This window comes from Hyperolius riggenbachi, chromosome 3 (assembly GCF_040937935.1).
Source record: "Hyperolius riggenbachi isolate aHypRig1 chromosome 3, aHypRig1.pri, whole genome shotgun sequence".
NCBI classification, from domain to species: domain Eukaryota; kingdom Metazoa; phylum Chordata; class Amphibia; order Anura; family Hyperoliidae; genus Hyperolius; species Hyperolius riggenbachi.
The window spans coordinates 88,796,167-88,813,301 of record NC_090648.1 but is presented as its reverse complement, the minus strand read 5'-3'; the positions used below and the strand labels follow the sequence as shown (position 1 = coordinate 88,813,301).

Below are 17,135 nucleotides of genomic sequence, written 5' to 3'. Positions count from 1 at the left end.
GCAAAAAAATACAACCCAGCATGCCCTGCAACTTCCTTTTTGTGTACCAAATTTATGTGTACCAAATAAGAGTCAGGTAAACTGGGGAATGATCATTTATCAACAAGAAAATGAATAGTAATTTTAAGTTTTGGATTGCCTGGTTAGGATCCTTATTACTTGTTTACCAGATAAAAATAAAGAATGGATTTTTGATTTTATGCTCGTCAGTTACACTTTAATGAACAGCTGCCTTGAACACTAGGTTCCCTTTTTCATGTGTTGCTCCCAATGTGTGGGCTCCTCTTTTCATGACCAGGTGCCCCATTAGGCTGCAGCTGCCCCAGGTTCGGGCCTTTGTGGCCTTTCCAGAAATCTGGCCCTGCCCATTTGAAAACTAGACAGGCGACGACCCTCGGGGAATAAAACAAAGAACTGCCACCTTTTGAATTGTTTGGTACGATATAAGTTCGATGCAATTCAAGAAGTCATTCAGACAATAAAGACGACCATCCAGAAATCAAAATGTTTTTATTGGTGTGTTTTTCTTTCACTCCACAAGTTGCGATATTCATTTTTTTTTTTTTTTTTGTCATCGTCATTTTTTTCTGCCTTTTTTTGTTTCATTTTTCTACGTACGACGTGATTCAGTCTTTCGTACGACATTTTTTTTTGTTTTGTTCGCTTGTAGAATGGCGTTCGACCCATTTCTGGTTTTGGCATATGAAAAAGAAAATGAAGGAAGGAGAGAGAGAGGAGAGGAGGGGGCGGAGGTATTTAACCCTTTGCTCTTGTCAGGATCTGGGGGGGTGGGCGGGGAGGTAGGATGGGTTTGGCAGTAGACAACTACATAAAACAGAAAAAATGACAGAAACATGTACACAACTTAAATATGTGCCATAGACATACTGGGCTTCAGGATCACAAGTCTCTGAAGAAAGAATTGTCCACGGCAACCCATCAGATTCTCAGACGTTGCGATTGGCTACTATGCGCAAGAAGAACGGTTTATTCCCCAGAAACATCCAATCGTTACGCCCATTAAAACTGGTTCAGTCCTACCATTCATTGACACCATGAAAGAAAATTCTTAGGTCGTAAATATCTCCTTCAATTTTGAATATTCTTCTAAAGAGACGTACAGCTAGTGGCCTACTGACCTTCACATTTGAAGAAGGTCTACTACGTTTTAGGATCTTGCATCAATCATTTTTAGTGGTGCTTTAATTTCCTTTTTTTCTTTTTTGGGGGGCCTTTCTATAAATATTAAATCTGAGTTCACTGTTTTTTTTAATTAAGAGTCTGACAAAAATAGCTATTGCAAGTGTTGAGTTCTTTTTTTTTGAGGAGGCAACCTATGGATGACTTGCACAGGCCATCTCAATTTGTGGACACTTGCTATGTACAAAGTAAGAAATATCTGTGTTCCAGCTGCCTTGAGTCACTAGGTGGCAGTAATATCGCTGCTACTAATATAGTAGGTTCTAGAAGTTGCTCTATAATAACGTAGACCTGTCTGCCGTACAATGGGCAGCCATGTTGTGGAAGAAAGTAATAAGCAGCCTACGAGCTTATAGTAAACATCTATCTTAGTAATGTCACTAGGTGAGGCTCACGCTTGCTAGCTATTTACGGCAACAAGCTAGTACAGCAGAAAAGGTCAGGTTAAATAAAACATATTGGCTAATCGATCAGATAACAATTGCCGGCTTGCCAGACAGCTCAGGTGCCTTGGTCAGGCCTGAGGTGTCACAAAAGCTTGCAGTTGCCATCTACACAGCAAGCCAATCAAATGCATCACTAAACCACATGATTTCTCTGCTTCTATCAATGGCAAAATACTCTACCACTACAGCAGAGAAAGTCGTAGAACTGAGCAGGGGCGTAACTAGAAATCATCAAAACTCTGATGGTGCCCTCGTAACAATCACAACCCTTCCCTCGTTGACCCTCACAATATGGGGATACATCATACAAGGGTCATAAAACAAGTGTGGCCATCAGGATCTTCACACCCACAACGTATTGCCACAAAATCTGGAGTATCGGAGAAAGGGAAGGTTAGTAGTCGAGGCTCTCCCACACCTCTGGACCCTCCTGCAGCCACAGGGGCTGCTCCCTCTTAGTTACACCCCGGAACTGAGCCTTGGTGACCATCTGCCTCCTTTTCCACGCTCACCCTATAAGCAGCGAGAAGACAGCCAATCATAGAACCTTTATTTGTCATGTGATTTGGCCATTCACATGTTTTCCAGTGAACTGACAGCATATATGTCAATAAAGTACATAACATACCTACCTCCACTTCATTCAGGTGACACCACTGTCTTAAAATCCAGTGTGAAATCTTTTGCAAGTCATAGCGGTGCCCAAACTATTTTTTTTTCTATTGAGATTGGACCAAAATGACATATTTTGGCTAAATTACCACGTGTCAAAGGAAGAATGGGTTTTGTATTCTGAAGAAGGACAGTGCGCTGCATTTCCATTTCCAACATGAATACCTCTAGTGGACAGCCAACTGAAATATGAGGATTTGAGAAAATATTTACAAATGAGGAAATAATAGATGGATGACTGCAGCTCTTTCTAAATGGAGATCTGCATCTTGTCATGTAATACCCCTCAATATGGCAGTATTTACACAAACCAATGGAAATCTGTAAACATCTAATCATTTTGAGATGTGTAGACCTGTTATGGGCAAACTTAAAGCAGATATATGCCAGTATATAGGTTTTGGCTTTAGCTGTGTGCAGAACCCACAGGAAAATGGCCAAGGCCTAGCACAACCTGTGGTGAGACAAAATGGCCGTCGTCATGCTCCACTTCACGTTGAGGCACCACAGGGTTTATCAGGATGATTGTTCAGTGTGACCCTATGATAATGCCTTATTGCACTGTTCCCTAGAATTCATGGCCTTTATTTAGCAGCAAAGGGCTGGTCAATGTGTATTTTGTTTAAAAGATACTATTGGAATATATATATATCTCTTTTAGACTGACAGAATTTAGTGTCGTCATCCATTCTGTTCTCTTCTTGAGGTCATACAGTACGTTACTTTAGTGCTTCTTAGTATATATATATTTCTTATAAATGTTAATCATTTATGTCTTTCTTTCAGGCAGGTAGATGACCAAATATACGAGGAACCTGTACAATTCTAGATCTCTGCATGCAGAAAAATAATAGAGAGAAGAAAAACAAAAAATGTGTTAAGAACTCAACAAGGTAGCTGAAGACATAAAGGCGGACTCTTTGGGAGTGGCGAAGAAGATCACCTATGATTCTGCAGTGAAATGAACAGAGGGCGGCACAGTGGCCACTTGGAACAGAAAGAGACATTGCAGAAGGCAGACACAAAAAAAAACCAAAAACAAAATGCCCCCTACTGACCACTTCCACACCTTTGATAATTGATAGAAGAGGGATTTAGGCATCTCCCCTCATCTCTCCCTTCCCCCCTTTAGAAGTCCGTTATTTACAGCAGTCGGAAAGGACACTCGCTTCCCCCGTTGTGTAAAGTTCATATGGTCCTCCGTAAAAGAGGCGGGGGGTTGTTTTGTGCTTAAATAAAGAATAGGCAGGGCAACTGGTCCTTTTAAACCCCAACCTTCATCTTTAAAATGTGTTGCCACCTTCTTCGTAGTGGTTCCCGTCTCCCTGGTAGGTTCCTCTTCTTTTTTGTTTTTGTTTTTCCCCCACACACAAACCATGCTTTCAGAACTGGTTTAAAAAAAGAACAGAGAGTCTTATCTCGTCATTGAGGCAGACAGAGGGGTTTGGGTGGAGAAAGAACATGGCATAGAAGACTGTTACAAAAGCCCGAGGACGTAAGTTCTGTGTTGAGATCAAGGTAGCTTTTTTTTTTTTCAGAATAATCTAATATATCTTTCTGAAACCGTTGTTCTGTTTGCATTTCCTCCATCTTTCTATGGCATTGCAAATCATAAGCTGTGACCTTTCCAAAATAAAAATGTAAATTTCACAATTTCAGGCAGTTTCTGTTCCCTACCTTATTACTCACTAGCCCGCAGGTTTGTTTGGCACCTCTTATTGAGAGCATTAAATTAATTCCTGACCAGAGAGTTTCACTGCTTGCATCCTTTCGTGACAACCAGCATTTCTAATACAACTGGGCAGTCTACAACTGTTATTGGCTAGTTATTACCCTTGCCCTTCCGTTTCTTGCATTTCATCTTTTTTTTTTTTTTATACACTGGTTTTGCAGCAATACTGTAAATTTCAGCACCAACCCGTTGGTTATATCACCGTATCAGTATATCGTGTGGGTCTTTTGGGGGCAGAAAGTTGTGTTGCAAGGAGCATATATTTGGCACCCAAACCCCTACCTGTTTATACCCCCCGCATACAATGTACATTGTTTTCAGATGGATGTTGGCAATCAAGAGGAAGTCCAAGTAGACTGAACCCATATTTTACCTGCCATCAAAACTAGCAGTACATCAACCAAGGCAGTATTTTGTCCTCACCCCTGCTCCACAAAAATGGCCCCTTAATTAAATGCTACTTCCTTCCATCACATGACCCTGCTTTCTTCTGAAATGGAGAGGGAAGGCAGTATCTCTTGTTTTCTCTTATAGGGGAGTAATGGAGTTGGCGCAAGGGGTGGTCGAGAAAGTTCAGAGGCTGGTAATGAGCTGCATCTGCCCGTCGCCCTCGGGCACTGATCCTTCTAGACCCAAAAACCCCTGTGGCATCTGATAGAAGGCCTGCAATTGCCCTCTGGGCACAGAACCCAGACGGCTAGGGAAGTACATGGCATCTGGCCCCGTAGGTGGTGGGACCCCTTGGTGGCACGGCAGCATTTCTCCAGAAGAAGGCAGGCCTGGCTCAGGGCTGCTGTCTGGGTAGGGAGAGTCTCTGAGGTTGGTCATGCTAGTGTAGAGTGAGTCGCGGTTGGGTGAGTCACGTGGAGCTGGTTCGGCTTCAGACTCGTCAAGGTCACTCTGGTATAGGATGGACTGGGCTCGCTGTAAGAGAAGGGGCTCTTCCAAAGCTTTATACATGCGCTCCATCTCTAAGGTAGGAACCTCTCCACCGTCTGCAATGGATCCTGGGTTCACCTCTTCATCACCTGTGTCTGTTGTTCCTTGGTGCGATTTGCCTCTCAAGTTGCTATGGACTAGCTCAGAAATGATCATTTTTTCAAAGGCTGCGGCATCTGTAATATTCCGTCGTCCTCCTTCACCCAGTTTGGAGGGATCATGTGAAAAGTCTCCAGCTCTTAGAGAATAGCTGTTGTTGAAGTTCCCATTTAGAGGAAGGGGAGGAAGGGCATCCTTACCACATGGATCCCGACTTAAGGTGTGTTCTGTAGGAAAAATAATAAGACAATTTGTGAAAGCCGTATTTGGCTCCTACAAACATTTCTGTTATCTGTTTCTTGCCTATCTGTATATAACTGTATTTGTATTCACTAGAACTGATACAGTACTTTACAGGAGTTAAAAGTCTAGGCTTGCACTACTGTCGTAATCAGTCTCTTTTTAGCGTGGCCACCTACCTAATGATATAATTTGCTGAAGGATCGATTAAAAACGATTCTTCTTATGAACGATCGTAAATGATTGTTTGAGACCACTAATGGAGAAAAATCTCCTAACCAATCCGATCAGATTAATGAAATCGATACCTAATGATATAATTTGCTGAAGGATCGATTAAAAACGATTCTTCTTATGAACGATCGTAAATGATTGTTTGAGACCACTAATGGAGAAAAATCTCCTAACCAATCCGATCAGATTAATGAAATCGATTCGAATTTTGGTTCGATCCCATCTATCTGATCAGATTGGTTAGGAGATTTTTGTCCATTAGTGGTCCCAAACAATCATTAACGATCGTTTAAAAGAAGAATCGTTCGTAATCGGTCGTCAGGCAAATTGTATCATTAGTGGCCACCTTTGAAAGGTCTGCTGAGATGCTTCACTACTGGTACAGCCACATAGGGATGGCCGGAAATGCCGAATTCCGATTCCGACGCCATTCCGACAACTGTCTTTTACGATTTCTGTGGAATTCTGCAAAAATCTGAATTTCTAACTTCCGACTTTCCAATTTCCATGGAATGATATTTTTTTTTTGTGATATTTGTTAATAAAGTTAGGTAATTTAAAACAAAACCGCTATAACAAATAAAGGTTTAACATTTCTCACTTTGCATGTAATGAGTCTGTTTCAAATACTACTTTCACCTTTTACGATGCTCTAATTTATCGAATTTCGCTTGTATTTTGTCGATGTACGCTATTATGCGTACAACTACGAAATGTCTGATTGGCCGAATTCTTCTGAGCAGCTTCTGTTTGGACTAAAATTTCAGAATCTCGGTAATGCGGTATTCTGATTTTAGCATACCGATTTACACATATTAATTTGTGCCACGAAAAACCGATTTTTGATTGGAAACTCCGAAAACGGGATTTTGCAGAATTCAGATGCTTATCCCTAGCCACTAATTGGTTTAGGCCCATGTGTAAGGCTTAATTCTGTATGTTATGGTCAGAGTCAGATCATCCACAAGGCAAACCTAGGCAGTTGCCTAGGGCTTGGCGACAGAGGCGTAGCTAGAGTTTTCGGCGCTCAGGGACAAAGACAGTTTTTGCGCCCCCCTCTGGACAAAATGGGCGTAGCCAGACAGCAGAATGTGGTCATGGGTGGAGTCAAAAGTTATTTAGATATATGTGCCCCCTTAACCGATTCAAGTCCCTTTAAATAGCCAAATGTGTGCCCCTTTAGTTCGCCAGATGTGCCACCCCCTTCACCCTGTTTAGATAGCCAACCGTGCTCCCTTTAGGTAGCCTTATTCTGCTGCTGTTAATGCTTCTGCAGAAGGAGAAGCAGGGGCACTTTGGGCAGTCAGCGATGCCACCTCTCTTGCACGCCGGGGACACATGTTTCCCCTTTGCCCACCCACAACTACTCCTCTGCTTGGAGAAATTCTAGGGGCCTGGTGGATGCTAGCTCACACCAAAAAGACCAGGTGACATTCAGCAGTTGGCAAACACTGCAATCTTGCCAGGAGCTCCATTTCATCACAAACCATTTCTGGTTGTGGTCACATGCAGAGTTCAAAGACATGCAAAAACTTTATGCAGCACGATTCTGTCTAGCGATCTCTTACAATTTGCAAAGTAAATGAAATACGTACTGGGATCTCTGAAGGTTCCTGTTTTTCCACCATGGAAAAGAAAGGACAGAGAGAGGGGAGGAAAAGAGGGAAATATACATAGTTAGCTCTGGAATACGGAGATCTGTCAGATTAAGACAAGCAACAGATGACATAAAAGGCTGAATGAGATGTGGGATCAATGAACAACTAACAGGCTGTCACTGAAGGCTCATTTTTCATCAATAAAAATCAGTATGCTTATTTATATAATAAATCGCCTAACTTTACAGAAAGAATGGATAAATAAGAATCACCATCATTCTATCAATAGAAGATATCCTTTCTTTTATAGCCAGGCCTTTGCTTAACTGTTAGACCTATCAGAGACCTGAATCGTGTTAGGCTGGTCGGTATGCTGGACTCAATGCCAGGAAAGAAATGAAACAACCCCAGTAACATGGCAAGACAGAGAAGGAGTTGGGGTAATTTTAGCCATCAGCACAGGCAATGACATTGTATAAAAGGCTGCCAGATATGGTCTGCAAGGGTAAGGGCTCTGCACATTACACTGTGCACCAGATGTTTACGGAATTAGTGATATAGCTTTCACATATAAAACTGGGTGCCATATATGGTCCTAGGAGCAGGAGGATAAAACATATGGCTGTGCCTGTAAGACTGGGCACAAGATATGGCTCTGCCTATAGGACTGGGCATCAGATATGGCTCTGCCTATAGGACTGGACATCAGATATGGCTCTGCCTATAGGACTGGGCATCAGATATGGCTCTGCCTATAGGACTGGGCATCAGATATGGCTCTGCCTATAGGACTGGGCATCAGATATGGCTCTGCCTATAGGACTGGGCATCAGATATGGCTCTGCCTATAGGACTGGGCACCAGATATGGCTCTGCCTATAGTCTGCCTATAGGACTGGGCATCAGATATGGCTCTGCCTATAGGACTGGGCATCAGATATGGCTCTGCCTATAGGACTGGGCACCAGATATGGCTCTGCCTATAGTCTGCCTATAGGACTGGGCATCAGATATGGCTCTGCCTATAGGACTGGGCATCAGATATGCCTCTGCCTATAGGACTAGGCACCAGATATGGCTCTGCCTATAGGACTGGGCACCAGATATGGCTCTGCCTATAGGACTGGGCACCAGATATGGCTCTGCCTATAGGACTGGGCACCAGATATGGCTCTGCCTATAGGACTGGGCACCAGATATGGCTCTGCCTATAGTCTGCCTATAGGACTGGGCATCAGATATGGCTCTGCCTATAGGACTGGGCATCAGATATGGCTCTGCCTATAGGACTGGGCACCAGATATGGCTCTGCCTATAGTCTGCCTATAGGACTGGGCATCAGATATGGCTCTGCCTATAGGACTGGGCATCAGATATGCCTCTGCCTATAGGACTAGGCACCAGATATGGCTCTGCCTATAGGACTGGGCACCAGATATGGCTCTGCCTATAGGACTGGGCACCAGATATGGCTCTGCCTATAGGACTGGGCACCAGATATGGCTCTGCCTATAGGACTGGGCACCAGATATGGCTCTGCCTATAGGACTGGGCATCAGATATGGCTCTGCCTATAGGACTGGACATCAGATATGGCTCTGCCTATAGGACTGGGCATCAGATATGCCTCTGCCTATAGGACTAGGCACCAGATATGGCTCTGCCTATAGGACTGGGCACCAGATATGGCTCTGCTTATAGGACTGGGCACCAGATATGGCTCTGCCTATGGGACGGGGCACCAGATATGGCTCTGCCTATAGGACTGGGCATCAGATATGGCTCTGCCTATAGGACTGGACATCAGATATGCCTCTGCCTAGAGGACTGGGCACCAGAAATGCCTCTGCCTATAGGACTGGGCGCCAGATATGGCTCTGCCTATAGGATTGGGCACCAGACATGGCTTTGCCTGTAGGACTGGGCACCAGATATGGCTCTGTCTGTAGGACTGGGCACCAGATATGGCTCTGCCTGTAGGACTGGGCATCAGATATGGCTCTGCTTGAAGGACTGGGCGCCAGATATGGCTCTGCCTATAGGATTGGGCACCAGACATGGCTTTGCCTGTAGGACTGGGCACCAGACATGGCTTTGCCTGTAGGACTGGGCACCAGACATGGCTCTGCCTGTAGGACTGGGCACCAGACATGGCTTTGCCTGTAGGACTGGGCACCAGACATGGCTCTGCCTGTAGGACTGGGCACCAGACATGGCTTTGCCTGTAGGACTGGGCACCAGACATGGCTCTGCTGTAGGACTGGGCACTAGATATGGCTAAGCAGTCTTGTGTGATCTTGGCATAAGCAATGGCTCTGCAGCAAGTATTACGACTGATCACAGCTATGTCTCGGAAACATTGTTGGATCTGGGTGAAGTTAATGCTTCTGAAGTATGGAAGATATAGCTAAGCATATCACAATGGGTTCCAGATATGGCTAGGAAAGTTGTTGAAACTGGGTGCATGATGTGGCTCTGCAGACTAAAAAGTAAAGTATCTGCAGAACGGTAAGCTATGATGTGACTGACATAGACATGCACAACTTAGACTCAAATGTGTCACAAAGGATTAAGAAATCCTCTAATTTCCCATCACCAGCTATCCAATTCAAATAACTTTTGTAAGGTTAAACTTCCAACTCAAGGCAAAAGTTTAAGTTTTGGATTATGTGGAAAAGGGTAAAAACCTTTCAAGTTCTTATTTCTGCCCAAGTTGCCTTTTTAGAGGAATTGCTTTCACTTCCTTTCTGTACAGGAAGTAAGATAATCCTCTCCAACAGAGACAAAAGCAGTAACAAAGAGAACCTTTCTCATTTTGTTGTGGTGGGTTAAGTTGTAGCTACTATGGATATTTATTGCTGCATCTCACTTGCTGGTTTTAGGGACCGCAAGAGTTCACAGAGGTCCAGTGGACAGGAAGCGAGATAAAAATCTCCCCAGAGGGGAGTTGCAGTCCTTATCCACGCTAAACAGAACTGACAAGAAAAGTTGAGGCTAAAACCTGCCTACAGGGCCAGTTCAAGCGGCACAGGTCCTGCGGGGCAAAGGTAACCTGGGCCCCTCTCCAGCAAAGTCAGCTGACAACAACCTTCCACAGTGATCTACCCCCGACTATTCCTGAGTCCCCTGCACGATGTGTAGCTGCATTGTACTAACTAACCTGTCCCAGCGGATGCTTCATCCGTGCTGTCTTCAGCCCCACTGCCTACCTACTCTCTATATGGAACATGGAGAAGAGGCCGGCAGGTGATGTAGAAGGAGCATGCATGGATCAGCGCGCAGAGACAGGTGAGTTATTACAATGCAGCCACACATCATGCAGGGGACTCAGGAGCTGTAGGGGAGACACCTGGGGGGGTCTGACAGTGCAGGGAGGCACGGCAGCGGTCAGGGGCCCTGGGGCAATTTCCCCCTTCACCTTAATGGCAGTGCCGGCACTGTTGACCTTTTATTGAAAGTGATGTGAAGGCTACATCCCTGCGTAATGGACTACGAACCTGTACAGTTCAACTCTGACTCCACTAATTGTAAAGACCAAATAAAACCTGTCACAGCATCGCTTCATTCTTATTTCTTGAGAATAGAAGGGAAACTGAACAGCCTCTGCATGGTACGTAGCTGCAGGGATTAATTGAGGCAGCCCTGATCTGAACATATTGCAACGGCAGCACCAGAGGGGGGCACTGTGGGATACCAGCAGGTTTCCGTGCTAGCACTGCCAGGACTACATGTAAACTGTTTGTGCGCTCATTAACACGCCATATTCCCGACACTGAACTTCCTGGGATGGTTGGAACGAATCTGTTACTCTAAGAGCCGTATTTCTAGTTTAAATGTAAGCCTCTATAGCGATGCATGAGGGCTTTTATACACATATTCCTTCATAATAATGTCTCTCTAATATATACATAATATACAATAGGTCTCACCAGTGGTGTTGTATCCAGGGGAGGATGGACTAAACCCCACAGACTCTGTGATAAGTGTGTTATACGGGCTGGTGCCTACACGGCTTTGCAGCACAGGATTCGTCAGTAAGTGGTTACCCATAGTGCCTTGGAGGACAGTAAACAAGAGTCAGGCCCCATTTTTTTTATTGAAGCTTGAATGTAAGCTGTAGCATTGTAAGTCAAGGCAGTGCAACAAACAACTTTGTAAGAGGCATCTGTTATCTTATACATTCTCTTGAAGTATTGGTTATGTTCTCTGAGAGGTTATTTAGAGTTTATGTCTAAATATGGATAAGTGTAGACACAGACAAGTCTGTGAAAAGCAATTATAATTACAGCATGCTAGTAAACAAAAAACGCTCTCCCTTCTTCAGAGGGACGGTCCCTCATTTGGAACCAAATTCTTCTCTTTTCCCTTTTCTGCCTCATTTGTCCCACTTTCAGGACTGATGAACACATTTATGTTTTTACTTCAATGGACCCTAAACGTTATTACCTTATGTTCTTAAAGGGAACCTTAAGCAACATGTGACATGATGAGATAGACATGTATATGTACAGTGGCAAGCAAACAAATACATATGTGTTGTTCCTTTTCTTCTTTCTCTGCCTAAAAGAGTTAATAGTCAGCTATGCAACTGATAGTTTCTCTCCAGTCCAGACCCAGTCGGATTATAGCATCCCTTTAGTGATAAGGAATTACAGCCATAAAACACTTCTGAGAGCAGGGGATAGATAATAAAGGTCAATAAGGTACAGACTTTGTCATTGAGCTTAAAAAAAATATAAATCTACCTTTTTAAGCTTTAACCACTTCCCAACTGAGGGGTTTTACCCCCTGACCACCAGAGCAATTTTCACCTTTCAGCGCTCCTTCCATTCATTCGTCTATAATTTTATCATTACTTATCGCAATGAAATGAACTATATCTTGTTTTTTTCGCCACCAATTAGGCTTTCTTTAGGTGGGACATTATGCCAAGAATAATTTTATTCTAAATGTGTTTTAATGGGAAAATAGGAAAAAATGTGGGAACAAATTTATTATTTTTCAGTTTTCGGCCTTTATAGTTTTTAAATAATGCATGCTACTGTAATTAAAACCCATTAAATGTTTATGCCTATTTATCCTGGTTATAAAACCGTTTAAATTATGTCCCTATCACAATGTTTGCCGCCAATATTTTAGTTGGAAATAAAGGTGCATTTTTTTCAGTTTTGCGTCCATCCCTAATTACAAGCCCATAGTTTATAAAGTAACAGTGTTATACCCTCTTGACATAAATATTTAAAAAGTTCAGTCCCTAAGGTAACTATTTATGTTTTTTTTTTTAAATTGTAAATTTTTTTTTTTTTAATTACAAAAAAAAAAAAATTGGGGAGTGTGGGAGGTAAGGAGTTAATTTTTTGTGTAAAACAAGTTTATTTGTGTGTAAAAAATGGTTAGGGTGTAGTTTTACTATTTGGCCACAAGATGGCAACATTCCGGACGCTTGCAGGAAGTAGAAAGAGGCTGGGACTTTGTTGTTTTTCACAATGATCGCGCTGCTCAGCCGAGCGGCAGCAGATCATTGCGGGGCTGAGATCAACGAACGGGAATGGATTTTCCCGTTCGTTGATCTCTGGGCGAGCGGGCGGCGGCGTGTTTACTAGCGGCGGGCAGCGTGTTTACAAGCGGGAGCGCGGACAGCGGCGGGAGTGCGCAGAGTACGGATTTCTCCGTCCCTAGGGGTGAAAGGATGGAAAAAGGGGCGGAGAAATCCGTACGCGCGGGGGTAAAGTGGTTAAAGACCTCGGGAGGGGGAAGCCTCTGGGTCCCAATGAGGCTTCCCATGCTGTCCTCTGTCCCACAGGGGTCTCGCTGCAGCCCTCCGAACAGTGGCCCGACAAATCCGTCAGCTTGTTCAATATTTACCTTCCCAGGCTTGAGCGCAGTCGGGTCCACTCTACTGCGCAGGTGCTGGAGACTTGCGCCTGCGCAGTAGAGCACACCCGACGGCGATCGGGTATTTCCACCTATTTCGGAGCCGAGAGCCGACACAGCGCCTGCACAGGAGCCGGGAAGGTAAATATTTATATCGCCGCTTTCAGAGGGCTGCAGCGAGACCCCCGAGGGATGGAAGACGGCATGGTAAGCCTCATTGGGACCCTGAGGCTTCCCCCTCCCGAGGGGAGTACCCCCCAGGGGAACTTTTTGATGTTACAGGTTTTCTTTAATAAACATAACATAAAACTGTGGGATATCTTAAAGTTGTTTTTAGGAGTAGGAGGATCAGGCTGGATTTACCATAAGGCACTGTAGGCACGTGCCTACGGGCGCCTGATGATAGAAAGGTGGCTCACTCTGCTCCTCGAGCACCTCCCACTCTCTTTCCCTATGCAGAGTGAGTGTTGATGAGAGGCTACTCACCAGGCTATCGGCATTCCACTGACGAGATCTCCCTTCAGTGGGGGGCAACTTAATACTGAGGGGACCTCTAGCTACATAATAATAAGGGGCACCTGTAGCTACTTATGGTGGGCAAGGGGACTAAGGGAGAAGTGACAGCTGGGCTAGCCAGTGCACTTGTGGTGCGGTTCGGCGTGAGTTTGTAGGTTCGTGGAAGGCAAAGTTTAAGGTGCCAGGACATCTGTGCCTATAGGCTCCTGTGAGGTAAATCTGGCCTGAGGAGGATAGATATTATTATTATTATTTAGTATTTATATAGCGCCGACATATTATGCAGCGCTGTACAGTGTATATATATATATCTTGTCACTAACTGTCCCTTAAAGGAGCTCACAATCTAATCCCTACCATTGCCATATGGCTATATTATGTAGTATAAGTACTGTAGTCTAGGGCCAATTTTTAGGGGCAGCCAATTAACTTATCCGTATGTTTTTGGAATGTGGATACAATTGTTTATCTCATTACTTTATTTTCACTTAAGGTTCACTTTAACTGATTTATTGCTTACCTTCAAATGTTAACATGTAGAAAAAGTATTAATGACAGATAAGTGTGGTGGGAATTATGAACCTATCTTTTATGATTTCTCTGTGGTATGCATAACTAGGGGTGTGACAGCGGTGTATCTTGAAGGTGTCCCTCCTTTTTTTTTTTAAAAGTTAGGTATGCAAAAATATAGTCATTTCCCACCAAGCTTTAAGAGCTTGTGCAATTAATACAAATGGGTGATAAATACTATTTACAAAGCTGAAACGTGGAGGTGTGTTTTAAGTTCCTGAGCTGGACTGTTTAGCCCCCCCATTAGTGGTTGGTATGTACCTCGATTTAGAGTCGGGGTGCTGTTTAGGTCTCCAGCAATGAATGAGGATTCTGTCTGTTTCCTGACAGTGTCATTCCACATGCGGCGGATCCGGCTTTGGGTGTAATAGCGGCTGTTCACAGTCGATTTCAGGGTTCCGTGTTCAGCTCCTGGCCCCCTCACGCAGCAGTACGAATGTCTCAGACATTTGCTGTATTCTTTATGAACCTGAGGAGAAAAATACAAATATTACATATTTACACTGTAGCAATCTGGGTCAGGAATTTGGCATGCATTTCTTTATAGGCACAAGTTCTGAAGCAGGAAGTTTGGGCACCTAATATCGCTATGCAAACTGCGGCGACAAATAGGATATTTTGTGGTTTTAGTGGTGGGTTTGAGGTGGTGGTATGGGGGAGGGGGGGGGGGACAGTTAAGGTTAGGCGTCATTAGAGGTGGTCACTTAAGGGTAGGCGTAGGTGGCTGATTGAAGGACAACTATCACATCCAGCATACAGAAACACTCCTTACTGGCTTTAATACCGTGACTGGAATCTGTTCAGAATGGTAGGAAGCAGAAATATAGCTTCAAATGTGTGTAAATTATAATGATCCTGTGTCTCTCTCTGCCTCACAGCGTAAAGTAAACAGTTTACAGCCAGGTTATAGTTCAGCTCTGCCTCCCCCTATCCCGATGCTGACACAAAATTCTTACTAACAGCTGGTAAACAAGGCTTTTTTTTCACACAGGCTTTGCTGAGAGACCTCTGAAAAGCATTTTAGTGTTGCTGGCTAAAAGCTCTATAGGTATGTGGGATTTACAGAAAATTAGTTCCTTTGATAGTTGTTCTTTAAAGTTAAGCGGAATAGTGTTAAGTTTAGTAGTAGTAAAATATTAGTAACATTTGCCAATATTTTACCATGGTCATGACATCACACTGTGGGAGGGATTTCACCACAATATAAGTCTATTCTAGAAAAGGTAAAGATTTCTCGTGGGAAAGGGGGCAACTACTGATTGGAATGAAGTTCAATCCTGGGTTAAAGTTCCTCTTTAAGAACAATACAGACAGGAAACCGTTTCTTGATATGTATTGATGGATTTGATTGACAACAGCGAAGGGTCTCCATTACGCCTAACAGTAAAAATAAAGACGACAGAGAAGTCTCAGTGCGCGAAGGTTAAATGGTATCACAATTAGGCCGAGCCATACTAATTAAAGTTGATATAAGCTCCATCATGCAATATGGACAGCCTACTGTTTCACGGGAGAAGTGGATGGATTCCAGATCTAATTTACATATGCAGAATAATAAGTTAATGTACTGTAGAGAATATGCTTTTTTTTCTGTAGTGCGCAAAGCATGTTCTTTTCATCGAAATACACTTTATATGGCTGTAATTATAGGGGAAATGAGGGAAGTGGGGCCCGGCAACGAAGAGACAATTTGCCGTGACTGACAGGCCTTCCACAGGGTGTCACACAGAAACACTAGAATTGGCACAATGTTCCTGATGTATCGGAGACAGACGAAAAGCACCAGATATTTAAGCTTGAAAGGTGCCATTCTGAAGAAGAAAAAAAACGAGTCCTGTATTATAATGTGTATCGTGACTGAAATATACATCAGGGTTTGCCTTGGCATTGTTTTTTGTGGTGGGGTTGGGAACGCACAATTCCTGACTAGCGAGGCAGGCTGGAGCTGAGCTCTGCTGTGTCATGTTCTGACAAAAAGCCCTGCTTTGTGTTGTGAAGCTCTACAGGACAAGATGAAGTGTATTCAGGTCAATTATTTCCCTGTGTAGGTGTTCTGGAGCTTTCCACCGAGCGTAATTGCAGTGGTGTAGCCTTCTGCTGGGCCCGTCTTATTTGCGAGACTCGCGACAAGCCCCACGTTACCAATTCTATGCATTGCATGCCAACCTTCTTCTGGAGAGCGCAGTGGAAGATGAAGATGAAGAGGCCCTGTAGAGCGTTGAAGGTTGTGAAGAGATACGCCAGCACCAGAGACTCCTTATTGATGAACAGGAGGCCGAAGGCCCAGGTGAGTCCGAGAAGGAAGAGGAGGGTAACCGCCCCTAAGGCCCAGGACCTGAATTAGAGTAAAAAAAGTTCATAAAGTTCGTGCTTTGTATTTGTTATTAACAATATTTTAAATACCATGATCCACTTATGCCTATGAGTCTGCCTGCCTGCACTGTACCTTATTTCTGCTACAACAATGTATTTTGCCCTTTCCCTTGGACTCATTGGCCCTTTTTCAATTCACTTTTTCTCGTAAGTCTTCTCCTAGGGAAGGAATTTTTATCTTCTGTTTAAAATAACTTTTCAGTGCTTTGCAATTGTAAAAGTGCCAAAAAGTAGGTGAAAAAGTACCGTCAGAAATATTCTAAATGGTCAACACTTTTACTTTGCAGCACTAGAGATCCAGTCAGGATCAGAGTTCCTCTGGACTAGCCAAAGGCTTCATACAACTAAGGTAAGTATCTACATTTTAATTTTCGCTTTACGTACTCTTTAAGTATAATATTATTTCATTAACTACTTTTCCAATTCTCAGGTGCTAAAAAACTATCATATGTAAGATAAGCGCTGCGTAATATGTTGGCGCTTTATAAATACAATAAATAAATAATAAATACATACATAAGATATAGAGAAGATGAACATTTATGTCCTGGGAGAAAACTCTGGAGAAAAGATAATTGAATAAGGTTTCTTATCTGTTTATCTCATACATTATCTCTCTTTTTAGTGGAGGTGAAAAAAAAA

The 17,135-nt window shown here is 43.5% G+C and overlaps 1 protein-coding gene across 5 annotated transcripts in view; it reads right to left on the bottom strand.

Annotated features, from left to right (window-relative positions):
* Positions 1–493: 493 nt before the first annotated feature.
* ADGRL1 (adhesion G protein-coupled receptor L1) overlaps positions 494–17,135 on the bottom strand; it is a 652,811-nt gene continuing 636,169 nt past the window's right edge. For 4 of the 5 annotated variants that reach the window (XM_068274518.1, XM_068274519.1, XM_068274522.1 and 1 more), the window contains 5 exons: positions 16,287–16,455; positions 14,382–14,589; positions 11,090–11,215; positions 7,158–7,175; positions 494–5,315 (listed from right to left, as the gene is read on the bottom strand). In XM_068274518.1, the coding sequence (XP_068130619.1) occupies positions 4,624–5,315; positions 7,158–7,175; positions 11,090–11,215; positions 14,382–14,589; positions 16,287–16,455 (1,213 nt within the window). In that variant the 3' untranslated portion in view covers positions 494–4,623. The remainder of the gene's footprint in view (positions 5,316–7,157; positions 7,176–11,089; positions 11,216–14,381; positions 14,590–16,286; positions 16,456–17,135) is intronic. The other variant, XM_068274520.1, reaches the window with a different exon arrangement.